Genomic DNA, 20,390 nt, shown 5'->3' with positions numbered 1-20,390 from the left:
TGTGTTTTTGTGAAGAATTTCGGAGGGAGTCCGAGGGAAGTTTGCAGGCAGAGCGCTCAATGCCAACGCCGCATTATATGAGCATCAGCCCCCACGCGGGGGCCAAACGCAGCATGCGGACGAGCAGGTGATTTAGGGAAGACCAAGGATTTCAACACATCGCAAGAAAACATTGTTCGAGATGAAAGGGAACCAATAATATTATCAGGCCAAACTATTTGAGGGAAGATAGCCTATCAGCTCGGTGTGGGATTGACGTGTCACTGGTTTGATACGCCAGTTATTTGGCAAGACTTCACTGTACAATTGCACACAATTGGGAAGCTTTCATATGATTTCGAAACCCTTCGGTGGCATAATCAGATTTGACTCACTTTCTAACAAGGTTGACGCGGAAGACTCATTTGGAAATACCGACTCTGGACTTTCAACTGCGCTAGAAGAATTGTGTTTTCCCAGTGATGCTTGACGTGAAGTCGGCTGTTGTTGTGTTGATGCTTCTTTCTCTCTCATTGGGTGTATTTTTAACGAACTTCTCTTTGTTGTTGTTTGGCGTGCACATCTGCACTTGTTCAACCACAGAGAGCGCGGCAAGAATGGGGAAATGTCAATGTGACAAACAAATGATTTGTAGACCGTGTGTGTGTGTACGTATATAGATATAGATATAGATATAGATATAGATATAGATATAGATATAGATAAATATATATATATACATCAGTATAGTGCCTGCAGGGTGGATGAATGTTGGATGAATGCGAATAACCCCCGGGATGGTCTTTAAAATGCCGGTTAAGGATTATTTGGGGTGATGAATTAAGGAGTAGTGTTTTTTTGTTGTTGTTGTTGTTGTTGTTGTTGTTGTTGTTGTTTTCAGTGACTTGCGGATTAGTGTTGTGGCTGCTGGATATTGTGCAAGGGTGACGTTGTCATTAATTGAAGAAGAAATCAAGAACGATCTGCTTTTTATTGAATCGTGGGGATTATTTGCACATTTGAACATTTCTTTGATGTTGCTCCGTAGTAAGACATATTTCTGATGAAAGATTTGCTTTTGATTTTATTATGATTATTATTAATTAGCTCGTGTATTCATCTCTCAAGCATTTCTGCATTTATTTTGATTTCATCGCTAATACATTTGACATGTTTGTAAAATCCACACCAAACGGATTTCAAACAAATTCATCATCTTGTAATTTAGGAAAAAAGCACATTTGAATTTTAAGATTCCAAAGTTTCATATTATTGCTTCAATTTTGTCAGGAACAAATTGTGATGAATTTGAGACTAGGAGAGAGGGTTCAACAGTCATTCAGGAATCATTCGTAAGTTCCGAAAAGATGTGCTCTTTGATGAAAAATATAGTTTTGAAATATCTCGGAACAGAGAATAATTTGAAAAAGGAGCCTCATATTTGAAAACATGCAAAGATTTCATCCAAATGAATACACAAGATGCAGGTGGGATTTGAGATGAATCCTTTTTAATACGTCCTACATGGATTCATGTTTTTTTAGCAAGCTGCATGTAACATATAATACGCCATCAAATAGTTTGTTGTGTCTGTAAATTGTCAAAGATGAAAATGTGAATTGTGAGCCCCTGCCTGAATGTGATGCAGGGATGTTGTCTCCAGACTTGTCTGGGGCTATTTTCTCTTCACATACCTCAGCAGATCTTATCTATGCAAACGAGTTTGGCTACAGTTTGGGAAACACCTCCTTAGAACAAATAGGACAAAAGATAAGAAAAGAAAATTGAAATCATTTGTACACGTTTTTTTTTTTTTTTTTTACTGCTTTCTTCCTCCTTGACGACTTCCCATGATTGCTGTGGATAAAATATGACATGAGTTGACACTTTTGTGTGATTTTTAAAAACCAAAAAAAAATGTTTCTTATCACTTGCATATCTAAAAAGGGGGGGGTGGGGTGGGGAAGCGTCATTTGCGAGCTTGTGAGACAAATACTCAGAAGTGAGCTGCTGTCATCTCCAATGAATTCCCCATCAGACTGTCGATCGTCTCACTTGCTACGTTGTTTTGTTTTGTTTTTGTTTTTGTTTTTCCCACCGTTTCGTCTGCTCGTGATTGTCGCGTACGTCGGTAAATGCAGAACAATCGTCACCGACGGCGACCCGCGGGGATTTGAACTGTACCAAAAAAGTGCGGCGATGATGACTCACTCCGACTGAAAACACCGATCGCTTTCATCTCGTCATTCTATACATATTTTTGTCAACAATATTTGAAGAAAAAAAAAAAACACACACACACGCAAACAAAAACTCCGTTCAATCAAATGTTCAAACTTTGAATAACGCAATCTCATGTTGCCCGACGTGCATTTCTTGCAGCGTGCGGCGACGCACTTACAAACCCGAGTTCAGTTTTGATGGACTGTTTGGCTCCCAGTAAAAAAAATAAAAATAAAAAAAGTCCGGCAGCAAATGCCATAAAGGCTTGGCGTGTCTTTGCAAAGATGTGTTGCAGCTTTATTCTGATATGCTGAGTGAACGCTTCCGCTCGTGTTGCGCCTTGGAGCTGCACAATAGAAAAGAAAAAAAAAAAAAGACCAAAAAAAACGCGCCCTGGCATGTGTGTGATTCCACCACGTGGTGCTTGCATGAAATTTCAAAAGTCACACATATGGAAAATGTAGATTTGATTTAAGATCATGATTTTTTTTTTTTTTTTTTTTTTTAAAAGCTCCACATGTCCATGAGGCAAGATCTGATATGTCAAGGTTGCATACAAGCAAATATGGCTTCGTATCCTCCGATTTGCATGTGGAGAGATGACTATCTGTGCGCAAACAGCCGCAGGTGTGCGCCGCGCAGGTGAGGGCAGCGCCTGCGGCAGCTTGGGACGCCGGGACAGTTTGGAGCACCTGCTTCCGCATCACCGCACCTCTTTCCCACACATTGGTCGGAATTGAACCAATTTTATTTGTTTGGTTTTTTTTTTTAATTGCATCACCTAACATTTCATGTCTGCACTGTTATTTGGATCGAATGCTTTTAGAAAGAGTTCTTTTGAATGCATATATGTATATGTATATATTGATATATGCATAGGCTGCCCTGCGACTCGATGAGTCCCAGTTGCAGTGACATATCGAGCTGCTCCCGCTCATTGATGTGTCTTTCTATCCCAGCGGGAGCGGAGCAAGAGCAAGGGGAGGAAGGTAAGAGGAAGTCTGCCCAGTAACAATCGCCCAGGCTGGGTCGAGCTCTGAGGAACTATTGGTTCTTTGCAACTAGATACACGCGGAGGGAGGAGGAAACTACTTTAGACTGGAGACGAGAAGGGGGGCGGCGGCGGCGGGAGGGGGGGGGGGACTTTAAAGAGACATTTCCCTATCTTTTTCTCCCAAGCGGCGGTATGCAGCCTATAGGAGCTTGCTGGAAAATGCATGGGAGGACTTGACAGTCTTCCTCTTGATGCACTGCGGCCTTCATTCGCAGTTCGCAGCTTTGAAGTCGTCCAAGAACAATAGGGGGGGGGGGGGATTAACATATTTACTCATGCAGTTTCGCATCTCTTTTTATGATATATATATACATATATATATTTATATATTTTTTTATTTTTTATTTTTTTTTAATCTGCTTAATAAATGCAACTCTCAGCTTCCTATCCACCTGCTGTCTTGCTTGTCCATGCCACATTTCGAAAGAGTGGGGGTGGGGCTGGTGGGGCTGGTGGGGGGGGGGGGGGGGGAGAAAAAAAGTTGTGCTGTAGTGTTGCCCTGCTCTGGAAAAGCACATGGCAGCCCCTCTTTGTTCACCGGAATCAGTGTAAAACGTCACCCGCGCAGCAGCAGCTCATTTATTGAACAAAATTGTTATTACTAAGCATTCGTGGCCCCGATGAAGTAGCTTTGCCTCCAAATGAAATTCTGTCGTTTTTCCGACACTTCCATGGCAGTCAACGCTCGTCGGGATAATCAAGCCCCGCGAACACGCGTTATTAGACCTTTGGGGCTCAAACGGTGCATAAGTCGATGCGGAGGCAATATGTAGGCCGAGCGTGCACGCGTGGCTGCAGAGAAAGAGAGGAAGAAAGAGAAGCAAAGAGAGAGGCCGCCGTGCGCGTGCTCGCTCCGAGCTAATTGCGTGAATTGCGTCAGTTGCGCACGACTGCGGCGCAGCCTTGAAATGCGCCCGACGCGAGCGAGCGGAGGCGCACTGAGCTCGGGGACACAACAGCAAAAGTTCTCCAGCGCGAGAGGCAGGACGACGCTGACGGAGCCCCTGCAGTCTCGCCTCTCTTCTTTATGCCTCCTTCCCACTTTCCCTTCCACCGCGGTGTGTTTTTGCTTCCCGCACATCAGTGATCCTGCTTTTTTTTCTTTTGTCTTTTTTGGTTTTGGTTTTCCTGTTTCTGTTGTTGTTGTTCTTCTTCTTCTTCTTCTTCTTGCGACTTAAGCCAAACGCCATGGAGCTGCTGTGCCTCGAAATGGACACCAATATACGGGCTCGACCCGATCCGAACCTCCTTTGTGATGACCGAGTCCTCCAGAGCTTGTTGACCATAGAGGAGAGGTTTCTACCTCAATATTCCTATTTTAAAGGCGTGCAGAGAGACATTCAGCCCTTTATGAGGAGGATGGTCGCCACTTGGATGTTGGAGGTAGAAACGCCACACAAAGCTCGTCGTGTCCTTTCAATCCCGCGACTGACTCGCCTCGCCTTTTTGCGTTGATTGTTCGGCTTTTTGTGGGGCTTTTGACGAGCTTTCGGGGGGTTTCACGTCCGCCGGTGGCCGCTGCTCTTTCCGCCACTTTCGCCGTGCATGCATGACGACGGCATATGTCGACCGCCCGCGGCCCTCGTGCTGCGTGTGGCGGTCGTTCGGATCATTTGATAGGATTGTATTCGTGGTCCTTCGACTATTTCCATGCACACGTATGCACTCGCCGAGCACCGCGCTCCTCCGTTCGCCATGTTGTTTTTTTTTTCTTCTTCTTCTTTTTTTTTTTTTTTTTTTTTTTTTACACAGGAGCGCTTGTGCTTTTTAAGAGGACTTTACAATGTCATAAAGGCAATAACAGCACTTCAAACCCATCGGCTATGCCGCAGGGCGAACTTATTGGTGCCCCGACCGGAGAAATGAGGTGTTTTAACGCTGCAAACTTTTGCGATATCTGTTTGAAACGGAGGAAGGGCGAGGGCCTTATTTGCGCCTTTGCGTCGCAATGCCTCACGCCGGAATTATGTTCAAAAGTCGACCTTAATTCATGCATTCCTCACTAACGACGAACTCCAAACATTGCCCAGGCTCTAGGCTTTATTTTCATGTCAATATTGTCCAGTTCCGACCTACTAGATATTTTTAATTAATTTCTAAAGTGAATATATCGGCTGGCTGGTGACGCACGCCACAGCAGCCTCCGGCGACTTGCTTTCTATTTTGACATTTTATTCCTCTTTATTCTCGGACGATTTGGACAGGAATAGTCGGATATGGCGTGTAAGGCGTCGTAGTTTATTATGCTGTAAAGGAAATGGATCCAGACAATTTATTTCTATTTTTAAATATTTTTTGAAAAACATGACGAATGAGGAAAAAGTGTTTCCGCGTGCTGCGCTCCAAGCGGGGTGTTTTCTGGCTCGGCTCGATTGCGACTTGAATTCATTTGTAAGTGAATGAACTGCTGGAATGCGACTCGATTTGACGTGTTTTGCACTTAATTCACGCCTTTTGTGTATTCAGCGTTTTTGGATTGAAAGCGTGTTATGTCGCAACCGATCGGGACCGAGTGCAAATTCTTGGCTGGTCCCCAACTTTTGCGTGTCATCGCATTTATATCTGCCTTTTGCGTGTCATTTCAAGTTGATGTATGCTTGTCAGGTAATGTGAATTAAAAGTAGATGTCACCTAACGTAGCTGCATTTGTATGCTCCATCTCTCTCTCCCCCCCCCCCCCCCCCCCCAACCCCCCCCCCCCTCTCTCTCGCTCTCTCTCTCTGTTTAGGTTTGTGAGGAGCAGAAGTGCGAGGAAGAAGTTTTTCCCCTGGCCATGAACTACTTAGACAGATTTCTAGCAGTGGTCCCCACCAAAAAGTGTAACCTGCAGCTGCTAGGAGCAGTTTGCATGTTTCTCGCATCCAAATTGAAAGAGACTCGTCCATTAACTGCAGAGAAGCTCTGCATCTACACAGATAACTCCATCAGACCACAAGAACTGCTGGTAAGCAACATTTAAACATGATCACTTGCCTCATAATACCAACGTTTAAATCTACCGTTTGTTTTTCTTGGTTTTATTGCATTTTGAATCAAATAGAACAAAACAAACCAAAACAAAAAAACCATACCGTAGTCCAGTGTGCACTTGAGTCTGTGCTGTAATGAAAGCAAAAGCCACACACAAGTGAATCGTTCCACAGGGGGGCTCTTAGTCTTACTGTACAAAACCCCCTCTGGTCGGGCTTTTAAGTCTGTGTCACGGTCTCCATTGCCATCTAGCGGCAGATATTTGCACACGCAGAGCAACGAGGTCGTCTTGAATGGCAGCCAAACTTCTGACTCTGTTCCTGTCAAGAGTGGGAGAGAGACACAGAGAAATCCAAGTTTGCCTTTTACAGTTCAGCCTCCATCCCAAAATAACCGGCGACGCACACGCACGATGCGACGTAATGTCACGCTCGTTGTGTTTGGCGCGATGACGTCCACGTTGCGCCCGCAAAGGCCTTGCGGCCGCCTTCACCTGCGCAAAGCAATTACTTAGGCCCGGTCTCACATCAGATAACGAAGCGGCGCTACATAAACATTCCTCGGTAAACAACGGTCAATCCCGCCCGTGTTGGGAACGAGTTTTCATTCTAGCGCCGATATGGTCGGAGCGTAAAAGAGTTGCGCTCGATCAACTTTTCACTTTTGAGGCCCTCTGCTGTTTGTTTCCTGATGCTTGCTCTCAGTGTTTCTGTATAAGGCAGTATTTTGGCTGTCAGGCAGATACAGGAAACAGATCAGCTGCTCAGTGCATGTGATTGCTTCTTCTTCTTTTCTTTTTTTTTTTTTTTTTTTTTTTGTGGTCCTCATCTTTGGTAAGAATTTCTTGTAAATTGAACCGCAATGTTAGAAAGAAGGTGTGACCAGAGGAAGGCAGCAGCAGCAGAAGGAAGTCGAGGCCGAGCTGCCACTCAGCGTTCGGCTCTGCTATGTTGCAAGCTTTTTTCTTTTTCTTTTTTTTTTTTGGTCACAGATTCTATAGTGCAGCCACATTCGTAGAATAAGCTTTTAAATGCAAGAAAATAATCTTGACGTTCCCATTCCATCCTTGGATCGAGTAGAAGTCATCGTGTGCGGGACACAAAGGTACAGCCCCGTTTTGCTCGTGTGTCATAAGTAGAGCATCGCGTTTCTGAAAAGGTCAGTGGAAAAAAACCAAAATCTTGCAGGGTCAGTGGTAGCCATGTTGGATTATCTCATGACTGAGACCATGCGGTCTCTTCGAGGGAGAAAATGAGCAGCATCCGAGGGTTCCAGTCACAAGGCAGTCGTCCGTAACCAAACCACGGAAATGTTTTCCTAAATTAGTCACCGAGTCTTCAGTTAATCACCTCCTGCACTAGGAAGTGAAAGTAACAATACGCCCAAAGAGGGGAGAACACCGCACCTAGTGTCATGTCCCGTCACATGGACACCAGCATGTGTCTCCTCTGCTCAATGTCCAAGGCATCGATTGCCACATATGAATTGTAGGCCTGTTCGCCACTTGACAATGGTGGATCTGACAGAGATTTCCCAAATGACTTGTAATGGTTTGTGTGGGAGGAAATCCGTTTAAGAGTGTTTTTTACATTGCGTCCGACATTCGAACACAGATGAAATGCTGATTCTTGTCAATGCGCAGCCTTCCTTCCCTTCCGCTAGCCTCGCACTTAGCGGAACCTCTGCTGGGCCTCTTTAGGAAAGTCCCAGATGCCAGACGGACGAGCGGGGAGGGAGCACACAGTTGTGAGGTCACCTGAGCTGGCGACATCGCTCGGGTTTCTCGGCGTCAGGCTGAGAAAAACAACAACACAAATAATTGGCGTACACACCGCAAGAGTATTTGAATGAAAATAATTGGTGGCTGTAGGTATTGCTACGACTTACCATGCAGTTATCCCTTTCGCTGTTGACATAATAAACAGTGACAGGAAACAAAAATAAGGAGATATTTGTATGCAACATTTGAAAACTTTCATTTGAACTATCTCGGTCACAAAGCGATGTAGAGCTGCAGAATTGCTCGGATCTTTGTTCGTAGTCACGTCACGCGTTTGCACAGCCGCCTGTTGCTAGGCAGAATTGCTCACAAGGCTGCTTGAATGGCAAGTGAGGGTTAATTCAATAGATAAAGGAAGTCAAATGAGGGAATAACAAGACTTGTGCAAATGAATCACGACTCTAAAATAAAGAGAAAATACATGTTGGGGAAAAAAACTAAAGTGCAACACTTTCTCGATCTGCCGGGGCGACTGCAAATTGCGTGAGCGTCTTTTTGTGTCCCCGCCACCCGTCGTCTCACAATGTGCCCGTGTGTCTCCTCGACTTCAGGAATGGGAACTGGTGGTGCTGGGGAAGTTGAAGTGGAACCTGGCAGCAGTGACGCCCAACGACTTTATCGAGCACATAGTGAGGAGGCTGCCGCTGCCTGAGGATAAACTGACTCTTATACGCAAACATGTCCAGACGTTCATCGCCCTCTGTGCCACAGGTAGGCCACGATGATGCTGAGGTGCTCCCTTATGGGCTGACTCATTGATAAATTGCAATCTTCGTGTATACCGTGGTCACTGTCATCTCCTCGCATCTGTGAAAGGAGAGCCAGTCGCCCATGCACTTTTTTTTTTAGACAGACACTGAAATATATACAGTATTTGCCATACATTTTATGCTCGCAATTATTTGTCTGTGTTCACCTACGCTTGCGATTTGTTTAAAAAAAAAAAGGCGTGTTCATGATTTCAGTGTGTTCCAACAAGTTTCAATGTGTCAAACGTGTGCAGGAGTGGCAATGTTTTTTCCGAATATCGTGTCCCTCTATCGCGGATTTTCTGGATTTTCTTTATCGGCCGCGATAAACAGCTGGTTCGCTGTGCTGTATATCCAACAAAGTGGTCTTTTCTACTGCTTGGTACTTACCCACGCAGCTCCGTGCAACTCTACACACTGTTAATACTTTTCCATTGGCAGCTATTTCGAGTACAGGGGGTCCTGCGTTTACAATGAGGTTTCAAGGTTACAAATGAGCCGCAATGTGCTACCTCGCGCAGCGGCATGAGAAGACACACAAGAAGGCGTGCTCAGTCTCTGCCATACTTATTGTTTTGCATTTGATTGTTTTATATTGGTATGCCTATACACTGTAAAAAAAAAAAAGTAAAATATCATGGCAACTTGATGCAAGAGATTTTTGAGTTTTCTCAACTTTTGCCTGCTGTTGTTGACTTAAGTAAGGTTTACAAGTTCTGCCAACTTGGATTTTTTTCTTGACCTAATTAGGACAATCCTGTAAGGCTAACGACGAAATTCTGTATTTCACCAAACGCAGATATTCTTTTTTGAATAATCATACAATTCTTACTCCAGTGAGTTAAAAATGTACCTATATGAATAAAGGGAAATGTATGTTGCTGTAATTAGATTTGAATAATGCTAAATAAGTAGATTTTGAAAAAACAAACAAAAACAAAGCACAACTGAATGTTATCTGAAATCTTATTGATTTTGTTTAACAGTGCCTCAAGTACATTTCAGAACGTCATGGGTAATCGGGTCAATTTCTGTCAAAAAAAATATTGACGGTTTCTTTTTCTTTTGGGTGCTTTGACCGCCACAGCACAGATGTTAACACTGAAGTCCAGAACCAATAAAGAAAAACAAAGTATGTAAAAAAAAAAAAAAGTGTCCAGCCACATATAGTAACTCGTGCGCAGACCTTGATCCGAACTGAACCGCTTGTACGTAGAATAGTGCCACAAATGACACTGGCGTTTTACATGGGCATAGCTATAATGAACTCACCTGTTCATCAAGTTCTTCCATCTTCTCGCCGAGAGTTCCCTTCTTAGACCTGTACAGTTTCAGCAGGCCCGGCACAAATTTGCCAAGGGATGCATCGAAAGTCCCCAGACGGTCTTTGCTCGTGATCCGATGAAATTCTTCAGATATCCAAACAAGACAATCAACAGAATATTGCCATTTATTCAGCCCAGAAAATTCCTGGGCACCTGTCTTGTGCAGTCTGCGCCATGTTCCATGTTATCAACTGCAAAACCTACTTCAAAACCCTCTCGTGAATACATCTTTTACACACGAATGGAAATACCCTCAAAAACCAGTATCAATATGCAAATGCATATTATCATGTTCCAGTTTAGTGTACTTCTTTTCCACGCATGTTTTTTTTTTTGGGGGGGGGGGGGGGGGGGGGGGATGTGGGAGGACACCGGAGTAACGGGTGAAAACCCACGCAGGCACGGGGAGAACATGCAAACTCGAACCCCGGTCCTCAGAACTGTGAGGCAGATGCGCCAACCAGTCGCCCACCGTGCCGCCCAAGTATAATAACTTGTGCCTAATTGGAATAAGAGAATTCCTGGATAAATTCGGACAGCCATCTCTCCTGGACCTCAGATACCATAGGCTGGCACTCCGCGACCTCTCTCCGAACATGAGGGAAAATGTTCAATGCTAAACTTAATATTGGGATTGAAATCTCCTGCTGTCTGAAAGTAGCCTTATTTATATCGCTGTCATATAATTTGCGCACGTCTGCCGTGAATGCGTCTGCGTGACGACGCCTGCCTGCACCTGCGGAACGGGAGTTTGTTTGTCGGTCAATGTCAACGTCATATCTCCACACAAGGATAACACTCAACCCACTACAAAACGGCTAATAAGCTAATCAGCTTTACTACGGCAGACGTGCAGTAAAAAAAAAAAAAGCCAGTCTGATTTAATGATGAAAGTCTGTATCTGAATATCAGACATGATTAACATTAAACAGTATCAAACGTGACTTTTTGAAATAAAACCTTAGCATAGAAGTAGGTGAAGGGCTGGAAATATCTTTGTTAGCTTACCTGCTAGGGCAAAATGGTTGTCCGTTCCCGCGTCTGTCCAGAAAATGTTCAAACGCTAGAATCAAACTGCAGACCAGACAAAAATCCGTAATGGTAGAAACAATTCAGTTCACATCCGACTGGTCAAGTTTTCTTCGGGGGCTTCAGTTCAGAAATTGTCGACGGACTATCATTAAGCGGCTCAGGTTCAGTCGGAGGTGAGTTCGTCGCTCGGTCGAGTTCAAACTGGTTCAGACCGTCAATCGTAAAGCGAAACCTTGATTTCTGAGTCGGTTTAGTTTGAAAACTTTCATGAGATCAACAATTGCTAGTTATCCTTTTTACAGTGTAGAAGTGTGTTGCATGCAAAAAAAATGTCATGTCATTTTGACTTGACTACTGCGTTAGGTGAGTGACGGACTACGGCGCTTTGTGACGGACTTTATGTACAAACTGGTGTTATGCCGTCAAGTGTGCCAAATCGCGAACATTCAGGTGACCGTAAGCCGCTGTCGAGCAGAATCGTCATTTAAGATTTGACGCTGCACGGCTAAAAGTACGAAAAACAATCCATATTATGTTGTGGAGTTAAAGTCCATAGTCTCCGAATACACTGCCGAAATCAAATTTGTCTCTTTCCCATGACCACAAAGGAAATACAGGAGAATGATTTTCCTCCATTGTTGATCTTTTTTAGCATGTCCTGATGCGTTCAATGCAACTTCGTTTCCGCAGCTTTCCGCGCTGTTGTTTGAAGTGGAGAAAGCAAGGCAACTAGAGCTGAGTCGAAAAAGGAAACGTGGCAATGGAAGTGCGCGACTGTATACTTTTCCTATGTTGCAAAAAGACATCTCCGCACATTCTTCTTTGAGCTCCGTATCAAAGGACCGCACGGCTCAGGGGCCCGATGTAACTTCAGTGAGATGCATTACCCACAGTGTGAAACATATTCCACATGACGCGTACGTCATTGACGAGGTTGCGGACTTAAGACCGCCTCCGTCGGCACTCTCTGGTATGTGGTGGCTTGGAGTGTTTTGGAGGCTCGTCGGTAGCATCCAGTAACACTTCAAAGCGCACTCGGCAGGTTGAGGAGCATTCGATTGGGGGAAGTGACGGACAGGGGTGGAGGCTCGGTGGGCTATTGTCTCTCAACTTTAGAGGTGGATTGTTCCCACAAGGTCAAACATCAAATGAGTCCAGGGAGGGACACAGAGCCTTTAACTTGATCTGTAGATGGAGGCGAAGAAGGCGCAGGAGGTTTTCCGCCAAAGAGAAAATATACCGTATCGGCTTCCGTCCTCTACCCACCGGAGGAGGTGATAGCTTTCTCATGTAGCTAGGCATCATCTCAAAACCAGGAAGCTAGCAACACGGCACGATTGATGTATTAATATGACTCATAACTCGCCCTGCCGCCAATGGCCTCCCATCCACGCCTCTTTACTGACTGACTAATTCGAAGCGAGACATAGAAGCAGTCTTAAAAGAAAAGATACAATTCATTTTTGTATGGTCAAGAAAGGTGAGGTTTTTTTGTTGACAATGGCGGGGGCGGGGAAGCAAGAAGAAAAACAACAACTGTGTTGTGCTTGTGGATTCTTGTGTAATGACAGCATGTCAGCGATATTAGCGATTCTCAAAGCAACACTGTGAAAGACTCGGCATGCACTTTGTCCGTAACGGCTTCATTGAGGGAGTGGAAGTGAATTTACGAGCCGAGTCCCCCTGACAATGCGTCTTTGGAGAGAGACCTTCCGCAGATTGCTCGAGATTAGCACATAGAAACAGAAGAGTGCGAGTGAGTCAACAATTTGATGCATCTGAAGATATCTGGGAATTCGAAACCCTTTTTTTGCGGGGTGTTCCCAGACGTCAATCTTGCGGTATCTGGTGAGAATCTTCCTGGAGGCTTCCTCCGAGCCAGGCTCAGCAGAAGGAGGCGAGTTCTCAGGAGGATTTACATTTGCAAGACAGTTGACAACGGCTCACCTGCGGCCTACCCGTTTCATTCAAGCCGCCACCGCTGCCTGTCTAATGGAAAACAAAACATGCCTAAAACCGCAGCGCTGTGTTTTCAAGAGAAGAGAGGAGTAAGTGGAGAATAAGGCCTCTCCTTCCTAATAGCTCCTCGCTTTTGATGAAACAGTTCCGTTCAGGCCACTCGGTGGGTTTTTGTCAGGTGGCGTACGCTGGCTCTGTATTAATTAATAACACTGGCTGCTCCATTCAGGACTATGCAAATGGCTCGAGGGGCTCAGCTCAAGACTGCGAGAGGGGAGACAAAAGACTCTGCCCTTCCATTTCATATGTAGAGCCGTGTGAGGGTCAGCGCCGCGGGGCCACTTGATAGGAAACACCGGCCCTTCCCTCAGGCAGCCCGCCGGATAATAGCCAAGAAACAAGCTCATTAAGGGAGATTATCAACCTCCATTCCTACACACGCACACCGAGCACTCCGAGCTTCCTCGTCTATTCTTATTCAATTGGGGCAAAGCGGGAGAATAGGCGGGGTGCGCGCGGCAGACAGATGCACCCCAAACTGTCTGCTGCGGTCTTCTGGCCGCGATTATGTCTTGTCTTGTTTTGTTGTTGTTGTTTTTTTAATATGCCCACTCCGATAGCCTTCACTGCGATGTTATGCATGTTGGTTTGGACGGTCGCTAGCAAAGCTACACCTGGAGGTTGGCCATTCGAGAGAGCCCATTGTCCTGCATGTGGCGATGTAGCTAACGAGTGGTTCAAGTAGCAGAGGACCAGCTCTTCGCGCTATGAATGGTGTTTGATTTTTTTTTTTTTTCTCTCTCTCTCTTCAATGGAAAGGAGGGCTAGGAAGTGGCTTTGAACTGTCAAGTAACTTGATCATTAACTTGTTAGTTCTACCGAGGGAAACTAATAATTCACTAGATAGAAGACACCCTTTGTGTAAAGTCCATTCCACCGGCGGGTCATACGAATTCGGCATTGGCTCTCCTCTGTTTGAGAGAAAGAGTGCAATAAATAAATCGCAAGTCAATGTAAAACCATATCAAATCAAATGATAGTGTTTATTGTTTCCGTTTTTTTTTAATACAAACATTTCTTGCATGGATGCCTTTTAGCTCCACGTGAGCAAACATGCCCGTGCAATTTCTATGGAACAGTGCAAATATTTTGAGGTGATTCATGTCCACGTTCATGCCAATCTCACTGGACCAGAATGGCGTCGGCATGGAGACGCTCATCACAGTGGTCTCGAAATGAATGATTCATCTCAGATGTGGTCAATGAAACCATCTTTACTGCTGTTTGTTGTCACACAAAAAAATGTTCAAAATGCATGCGTCAGAACCTGAACAAATTAGCCACCCCCTCCGACAAATTATACTCACATCCCTGACATGCGAGATCACGTCCGGTGCCGCCACATTGGCAACAGATCAAAAGGAAGTAGCCCGCATCCAGAAGTGTGACACAGTCGGGTGAATCACGCAGCGGCGCATCCTGAGTTCGCTCCATCAGCAACCCCGGCTCAAAACCCTGCGGCCATCTGACTCACACCAGAAGCGCAAAGGGAATTTATCTCTGGATGCTGCTACATTCCCGTGGTTGAAAATGCAACATCGCTGCTTGAAGCTTGCATTTCTAACCTTGGAGGTCACTGAAGCCAGCCTTTCCCTAACCTTGAGGGAGCCAAGCCACATATTTGACCTCAGAAACATCTCACGGCACACCACCACACTAAATCGTCCCACAAAGTATACAATAGAATGATGATGATCTTCTCTCCATCTACTCTCCAATTGCGCTGTGAAATCTGGGCATGTTCGTTTGAACACAAAGCTAATATTCTGTTGTATGAATGGCAACAGGTGGGCACACAGGTTCATTTTGCTTTGTGCCAACTAGTGTGAGTAAGAGCTTTTCATGGTTCTTCCTGTCACTGTATGTCACTGGCTTAGATTGATGAATAAAAATACATATAAATGAAACGTTTCAGACCAATAAATGAAATCAGATGATTTCTCGCTGCACACCTGAACTTTATGTCCACAAGGTAAATGTTAGTGGCAGCAGTGTCACTCCGCAATGAGTGAGACTGTTACTACTAATAGTAACTGTACTAATAGTAAAGATTGATATTAGTAGTGTTATCTGCTGCGCCGGGAGCGCCTACTGCAGGAGAAGGTTGGTGTTAGTTCAATACAGAAATAGGAGATGGGGAGGAGCTTGTGACACGGTGTGCCTCAGGTCGTTGAGCGGCTGTCTCTCAACGCAGATTTTGTGGAGCGGATCTCCCTGCACCCACGCCAAGTATCCTTGAGCAAGATGCCGAACCGCAGATGCTCCTGATGCTGTGTGTCAAGGCACGTATCACCACCACGTTCATGAAAGGCCCTCTCCCCCCCAAAAATATTTTTGTCAACAGGGTGGGGGGTGCAGACGAAGTTTTCCTTGCAGATATTATTTGTTGACCCGGTGGAGCTTGGGGGGGTTCTTTCTGCCGCCTGCTGGACAGCCAGGGACCCTCCAAATGCTCAGGGCCCTGGGACAGTTGTCCTGTTTCCCCCCCCCCCCCCCCCCCCCCCCCCCCCCCCCCCCCCCCCCCCCCGTTTGACACTATATATCTGGCTATGTCATCTTTATGTGACTGAACTGTTAACTTTTCTATCATGACATCTTCCATTGCATAATCGTAAAACGACATGTTTCCATGTCGACAATGTTTTCTGTTAGTCTGGAACCATTTTGTTGCTGTGCATCTGTATGTAGTTTCTTTACAAAGAAGCATTGTCATATACTACCCCTGGTATACTCATTACAGCCTTTTGGAGTCTTTGTCATAGACTTGACAACATTTTCGTCTGTATGTGAAACAAGGGAAATAGTCGAGGGGTGTTTGGAATGATGGTGCATTTGCGGTGTTAGTGAGTTACCAAGCCGAACATTTTGAATGTTCACATCGACTAAACACGGTCAATAGGCAGGACATCTATACAATACAGGACCTTGATTTATTGCGTCGGAAAACCAGGAGGGGGTCGGAGAGGAGAGTGATTCTTTTTTTTGGGGGGGGGGGGGCAATTATTATGGCCGGCGTTCAAACTCTCCAGTGTAAATTCATGTCCAAGTTGAATGTGCATACGTTGCAGCCACCCACAAGGAGTGTGCCATGTAGGGCAGCAGACTAGACCAGAGAGGATGGAGTTTGAGTGAGTTGCAGACAGAGAGAGAGAGAAAGGGCCATTGAAGGCACTGAGAGGCGTGGAGGCCAAACGAGACACAGAGCTTTCCATCGCAGGCATGCGTCCCCACTCAGCTACATACACTGTTTATCCTCAACAAGAATATCAATGAGCGGCTCCTAAAACCCGAGCATTCTTCGGCCCGCATCGGCCGCACGCGCGCGGCCTTGTTCGTTGTCGGCGAAAAATCAGCTTGCCGCCCGCCGGCCGCCACCCTGCTCGGCCACAAAACGACATGCGTGCCGCCTGTCCGTGTCCTGCGTGGGTGCGTATGTTACTCCTTGCCTGTCAGTCTGTGCTCACATCACACATACAGTAAATCCACGCATGTCTTTCTCCTTTCCCCCCTGGAGAAAGTTGCACTATTACGGCAGTGATGTAATGCTGAGGGTCTTTGTGCGCTCTTTCCTCTTGGCTCGAGGTCGCCTTTAATAAATCGGCCCCTTGGCAGAGGCCCAGCCGCGAACACAGGGGTGTATAATAAGTTCATTTATTTGTCAACAGTGAGCCCACACGATGAGAAAGCGCCTAGCTCTGCATGTTAAAAAGGCAGCGAGGGGCTGCCTTTACAGCTATCAAAGGGCCCACCTCTTTGATTCCAGCTGGAGGAAAAAAGAAGGAAGAAAAATCTCCTTCAGAGCCATCGCATGCCGTTTGCTTTGCAATTGAATATGGCAATATGTTAATGTGCAGGCTGCCTCTGCCCCCTCCCGCTGCCCGCTGCCCCCCTGCCCCGGCCCTTAGGTGGCCCAGGAACAGAGGCAAACTTGTGGGGGAAGGATAGGAGGTGAGGGTCGCTGGAGGGCAACTCTTTTCTTCCTGCAAAACCTCACAAGGGTCCGGACACAGACTCGAGAGCGATGTGCGGCAGAGATGTCAAACCCCCCGATGCTCTCCCACCACGCCTACCACCTTCCCGTCTTTTCTCCTCGTGGCCTTGTCGCCATTCCGTCCATCCCTCCTTCTTCATCTTCCTCTTGCTGTTGACCCCCGCACCCCCGCCGTCCAGCCGCACTCTTTGTCCGGCCCGTCTCGCTGAATTGCTATCGGCCCACAGGGGATGGATGCCGTGTCTCTCAATCGGGTGAAATGAGGTGATGACTCCGGACAATGGAGTCACACTCTTCTGCCTTCCCTCTCGCTGGCCCGCCACTCTATTAATATGCTAAGAGATAGGAGGGCCGCCAACGCAAACCGCCGCCTGTTGTCGTGACAAAGCCCGGGGCATGTGTGTCATTCGGTGGCCCCCGAGCAGGCCGTGTGCTTTCCAAAAAGAAAGGTAGAAGTTGAGCAAGACGTACAGGGAGAATAGCAGAGTGAGAGACTGTGATTGTGTTTCTCTCTCGCTCTCTCTGCCGTGCCCCCCTCCCTCGCGCCTGTAGGCCAGTTGCCTTGCCTTTTCGGGCTTCTGGCCCGTTCACAAGCTGTCTCATTTGCATTATGAATGACAGTGAGGGGAGCTAACAAGGTTATTGGTCTTTGAGACGCACGCCTGTGACCACACGTGGAAAAAGGACCTACAGCAGCGAGCATTGGCAGAGGCACTGAGCCTCTTTATTCCCCCCTTTCCAAGCGCTATGGGGCTTTTTCAGCAAGCACACGATTTACTCAGGAGATGGAAGAAAAGGGGCCGGCCTGGGGAAAAGGGGGGGGGGGGGGGAGGTAAGGGAGGGCGGCTGCTTTTCAGCTCCTTTACAAGCCGAGTGAACCCTCATTATCCAGGCTGCTGGTCATTAGCGAGCGCTGCATTCAGACTGTGTGCAATAGAAGGATTACTTATCAACTGACTGCTGGATTAGCAAATCATACACTATTGTCTCACATGCCTGTACTCTTTTTTTCCATCCATCCGTCCGCTTATTGTGGAGCATATTAATTAAAACCTGAAATTATGAAACGGCACCAGCTGAATACATAATCCTCTGTTAAATAGACAGACATGAAATTCCTTGTTTCAAAGTAACTGTGCGCTTCTTTTTCTAGAACTAGTTCAACTAGAAATATACGATCGTAAAAATTTATCCCACCGGAATCCCCAAATTTTTCATGATAATCGACGTGCCCTAAAAGACACAACGGTCACTTTCCAATGGGGTCAACTTGAATTTAAACTTTTAAATGCCATTTGAATTACTTTTTTTTTTGGGGGGGGGGGGGGGGGGGGGGGTTAATATTGTAGTTACAAAAAAAAAAAAACAGTGTGCATCGCTCCCACGTTTACTCAATTAGCTTTTCTTCCTCTTGAACAGATTTCAGATTCGCCATGTACCCTCCATCCATGATTGCCACAGGAAGCGTGGGGGCAGCAATCTGCGGGTTACAGCTGGACTCAGTGAACCACTCCCAGTGGGGGGACAGTCTGACAGATCTACTGGCCAAAATCACAAACACAGAAGTGGTGAGTTTATGTTTACGACACTCATTTTGTCCGTGTACCCCTGTGTTTGGTAAAACATCGGGGATGATCCGCTTCTTCCAGTAGATTGCGCACATATAATATAAATACTCCATATAATCCACAGATATTCCGAGCGGTATTAACACATTCGCTGCCATTGACGGCTTTAGAAGTCAAATATCCATGTTAACTGGGAAGGCTGGCAGTGAATGAGTTAATCAATCGATGTTTCTTCTTGGAGCTTGCAGTGGTGTACACCTGCACTGCTTCATAGTTGCGGTTTCTATTATTTTGGATTGGATGTAACGTCATAGCGTTGCCACTTGACCGTGTAGTGCCTTTGTTACTCATGCTACGTCGAATTGAAGTAAGAGAACATTTGTTTGCTTTTCCTGTATGTTTGTCAGAAACCTGACTCGTTATCAAGTGGCAGGTTTTCTTCGGAGTGGGGCCTCCTCATATAAACAATCCTGGGAATGTTGCTGCGGTGGGTAAGACGAGTCCAAACAGCGGCAGGACCTTTAGCGATACCTGGCATTCATCATGCAGCGGGAAGTCTGAAGTCTCAAGTCTCAACACGCTTTCGCTCATTTGCAGTCGACCAAATGCAGCATTAGGAGTAAAAATTCATTTTATGCAGGTCTGTGTTCAGAAATTTGAAGATCAAGCTGGAAGAGAAGCACCTCGGGTCAGAATCAAGTGAAATGCGTCAAAGAATGATGCTGTTTGGTTTGCACTAGTTGACTTAGTTAAGACGAGAATTTGTGCGCGCATCCTACACGGGGGGCAGATAGATGTCGGCCCCGACCCCGACCCCGGTTTGTTAAATCCCGGCCCGAAAGGCGTCTAAGGAAGAGGAGGGGGAGGTGGACCATCAGCTCTGCATGGCGACAATCAAGCCTCTCCCGCCTCCTCCTTTTGCTCCATAAAGCATCCCAGCTGGAAAGCATGGCTCCCTCTGGTGTGTGCTGTGTGAAGTCCCACTCATCAGCTGAGGAAAAACAAATAGCCCGAGCAGCACAGGACCTCAGTGTGTTTAGACTGCACGGTTCAGGACTTGAGGGAATTAAGTCGCTCTATGGCTCTATGATCAACTCCCCACATTCCTGGATCCAGACAAGCCGTGCTTTGCAGCGCGGGCTGGAGGCGAAGCAGAGGGCACCTTTCCTAACTCAACATATATGAGAGACTTAAGAAATAAGAAGCCAACCAAAAGTAAATATATTGGGTAGGTTTTGGTTTGTAAATTACTCAAGAACCACCGATAGTGAGAAAACAGCGTTAAGAAATGTGAATTTAAGCTACTTTGTCATGTATTTCGTTTTCAAGTATTTGCGATAACAGTGAGCATAAAGTCACTGGCACGGCCGGTCTTCAAGAGTTGATCCATGTCATAGTCCAATGCCACAGCAAAGGGCTACCTTGATGACCATTTTGACTGCAGGCACCCTGCTGATGCTTTGAACCAAAGTCCAAATGGACACACAACTTTCTGTATTTGTTTTTTTGGCCAGCAAAGGTATCGCTAAAGCGAGCTAAAGCTCCAAGCCAAGTCGTGAGGGAAAGGTTTTGCCAAAGCTGCTCCCGTTGCCAATGGCATCACGGCCGAGGCTGCCCCCTCCTGGCACCCTGCTGGCATCTGCGGTATCCACGCATTGCGGTTTTCCAATGGAAATGTGACAAGGCCCAGTCACCACCTT

At 46.2% G+C, this 20,390-nt stretch overlaps 1 protein-coding gene across 3 annotated transcripts in view; it reads left to right on the top strand.

Moving 5' to 3' along the window:
* ccnd2a (cyclin D2, a) overlaps positions 1–20,390 on the top strand; it is a 202,419-nt gene that overhangs the window by 174,075 nt on the left and 7,954 nt on the right. The window contains exons 1-4 of one of the 3 annotated variants that reach the window (XM_061775019.1): positions 3,772–4,314; positions 5,985–6,200; positions 8,558–8,717; positions 18,542–18,690. In XM_061775019.1, coding sequence (XP_061631003.1) covers positions 4,165–4,314; positions 5,985–6,200; positions 8,558–8,717; positions 18,542–18,690 — 675 coding nt within the window. In that variant the 5' untranslated portion in view covers positions 3,772–4,164. Of the gene's footprint in view, positions 1–3,771; positions 4,640–5,984; positions 6,201–8,557; positions 8,718–18,541; positions 18,691–20,390 lie in introns of those variants that run through there. The other 2 variants (XM_061775018.1, XM_061775020.1) reach the window with 2 other exon arrangements.

Source organism: Phyllopteryx taeniolatus, chromosome 5, assembly GCF_024500385.1.
Source record: "Phyllopteryx taeniolatus isolate TA_2022b chromosome 5, UOR_Ptae_1.2, whole genome shotgun sequence".
Taxonomy (NCBI): Eukaryota; Metazoa; Chordata; class Actinopteri; order Syngnathiformes; family Syngnathidae; genus Phyllopteryx; species Phyllopteryx taeniolatus.
Note: the sequence above shows the minus strand (reverse complement) of the source record. Positions and strands in the feature narration are given on the sequence as shown.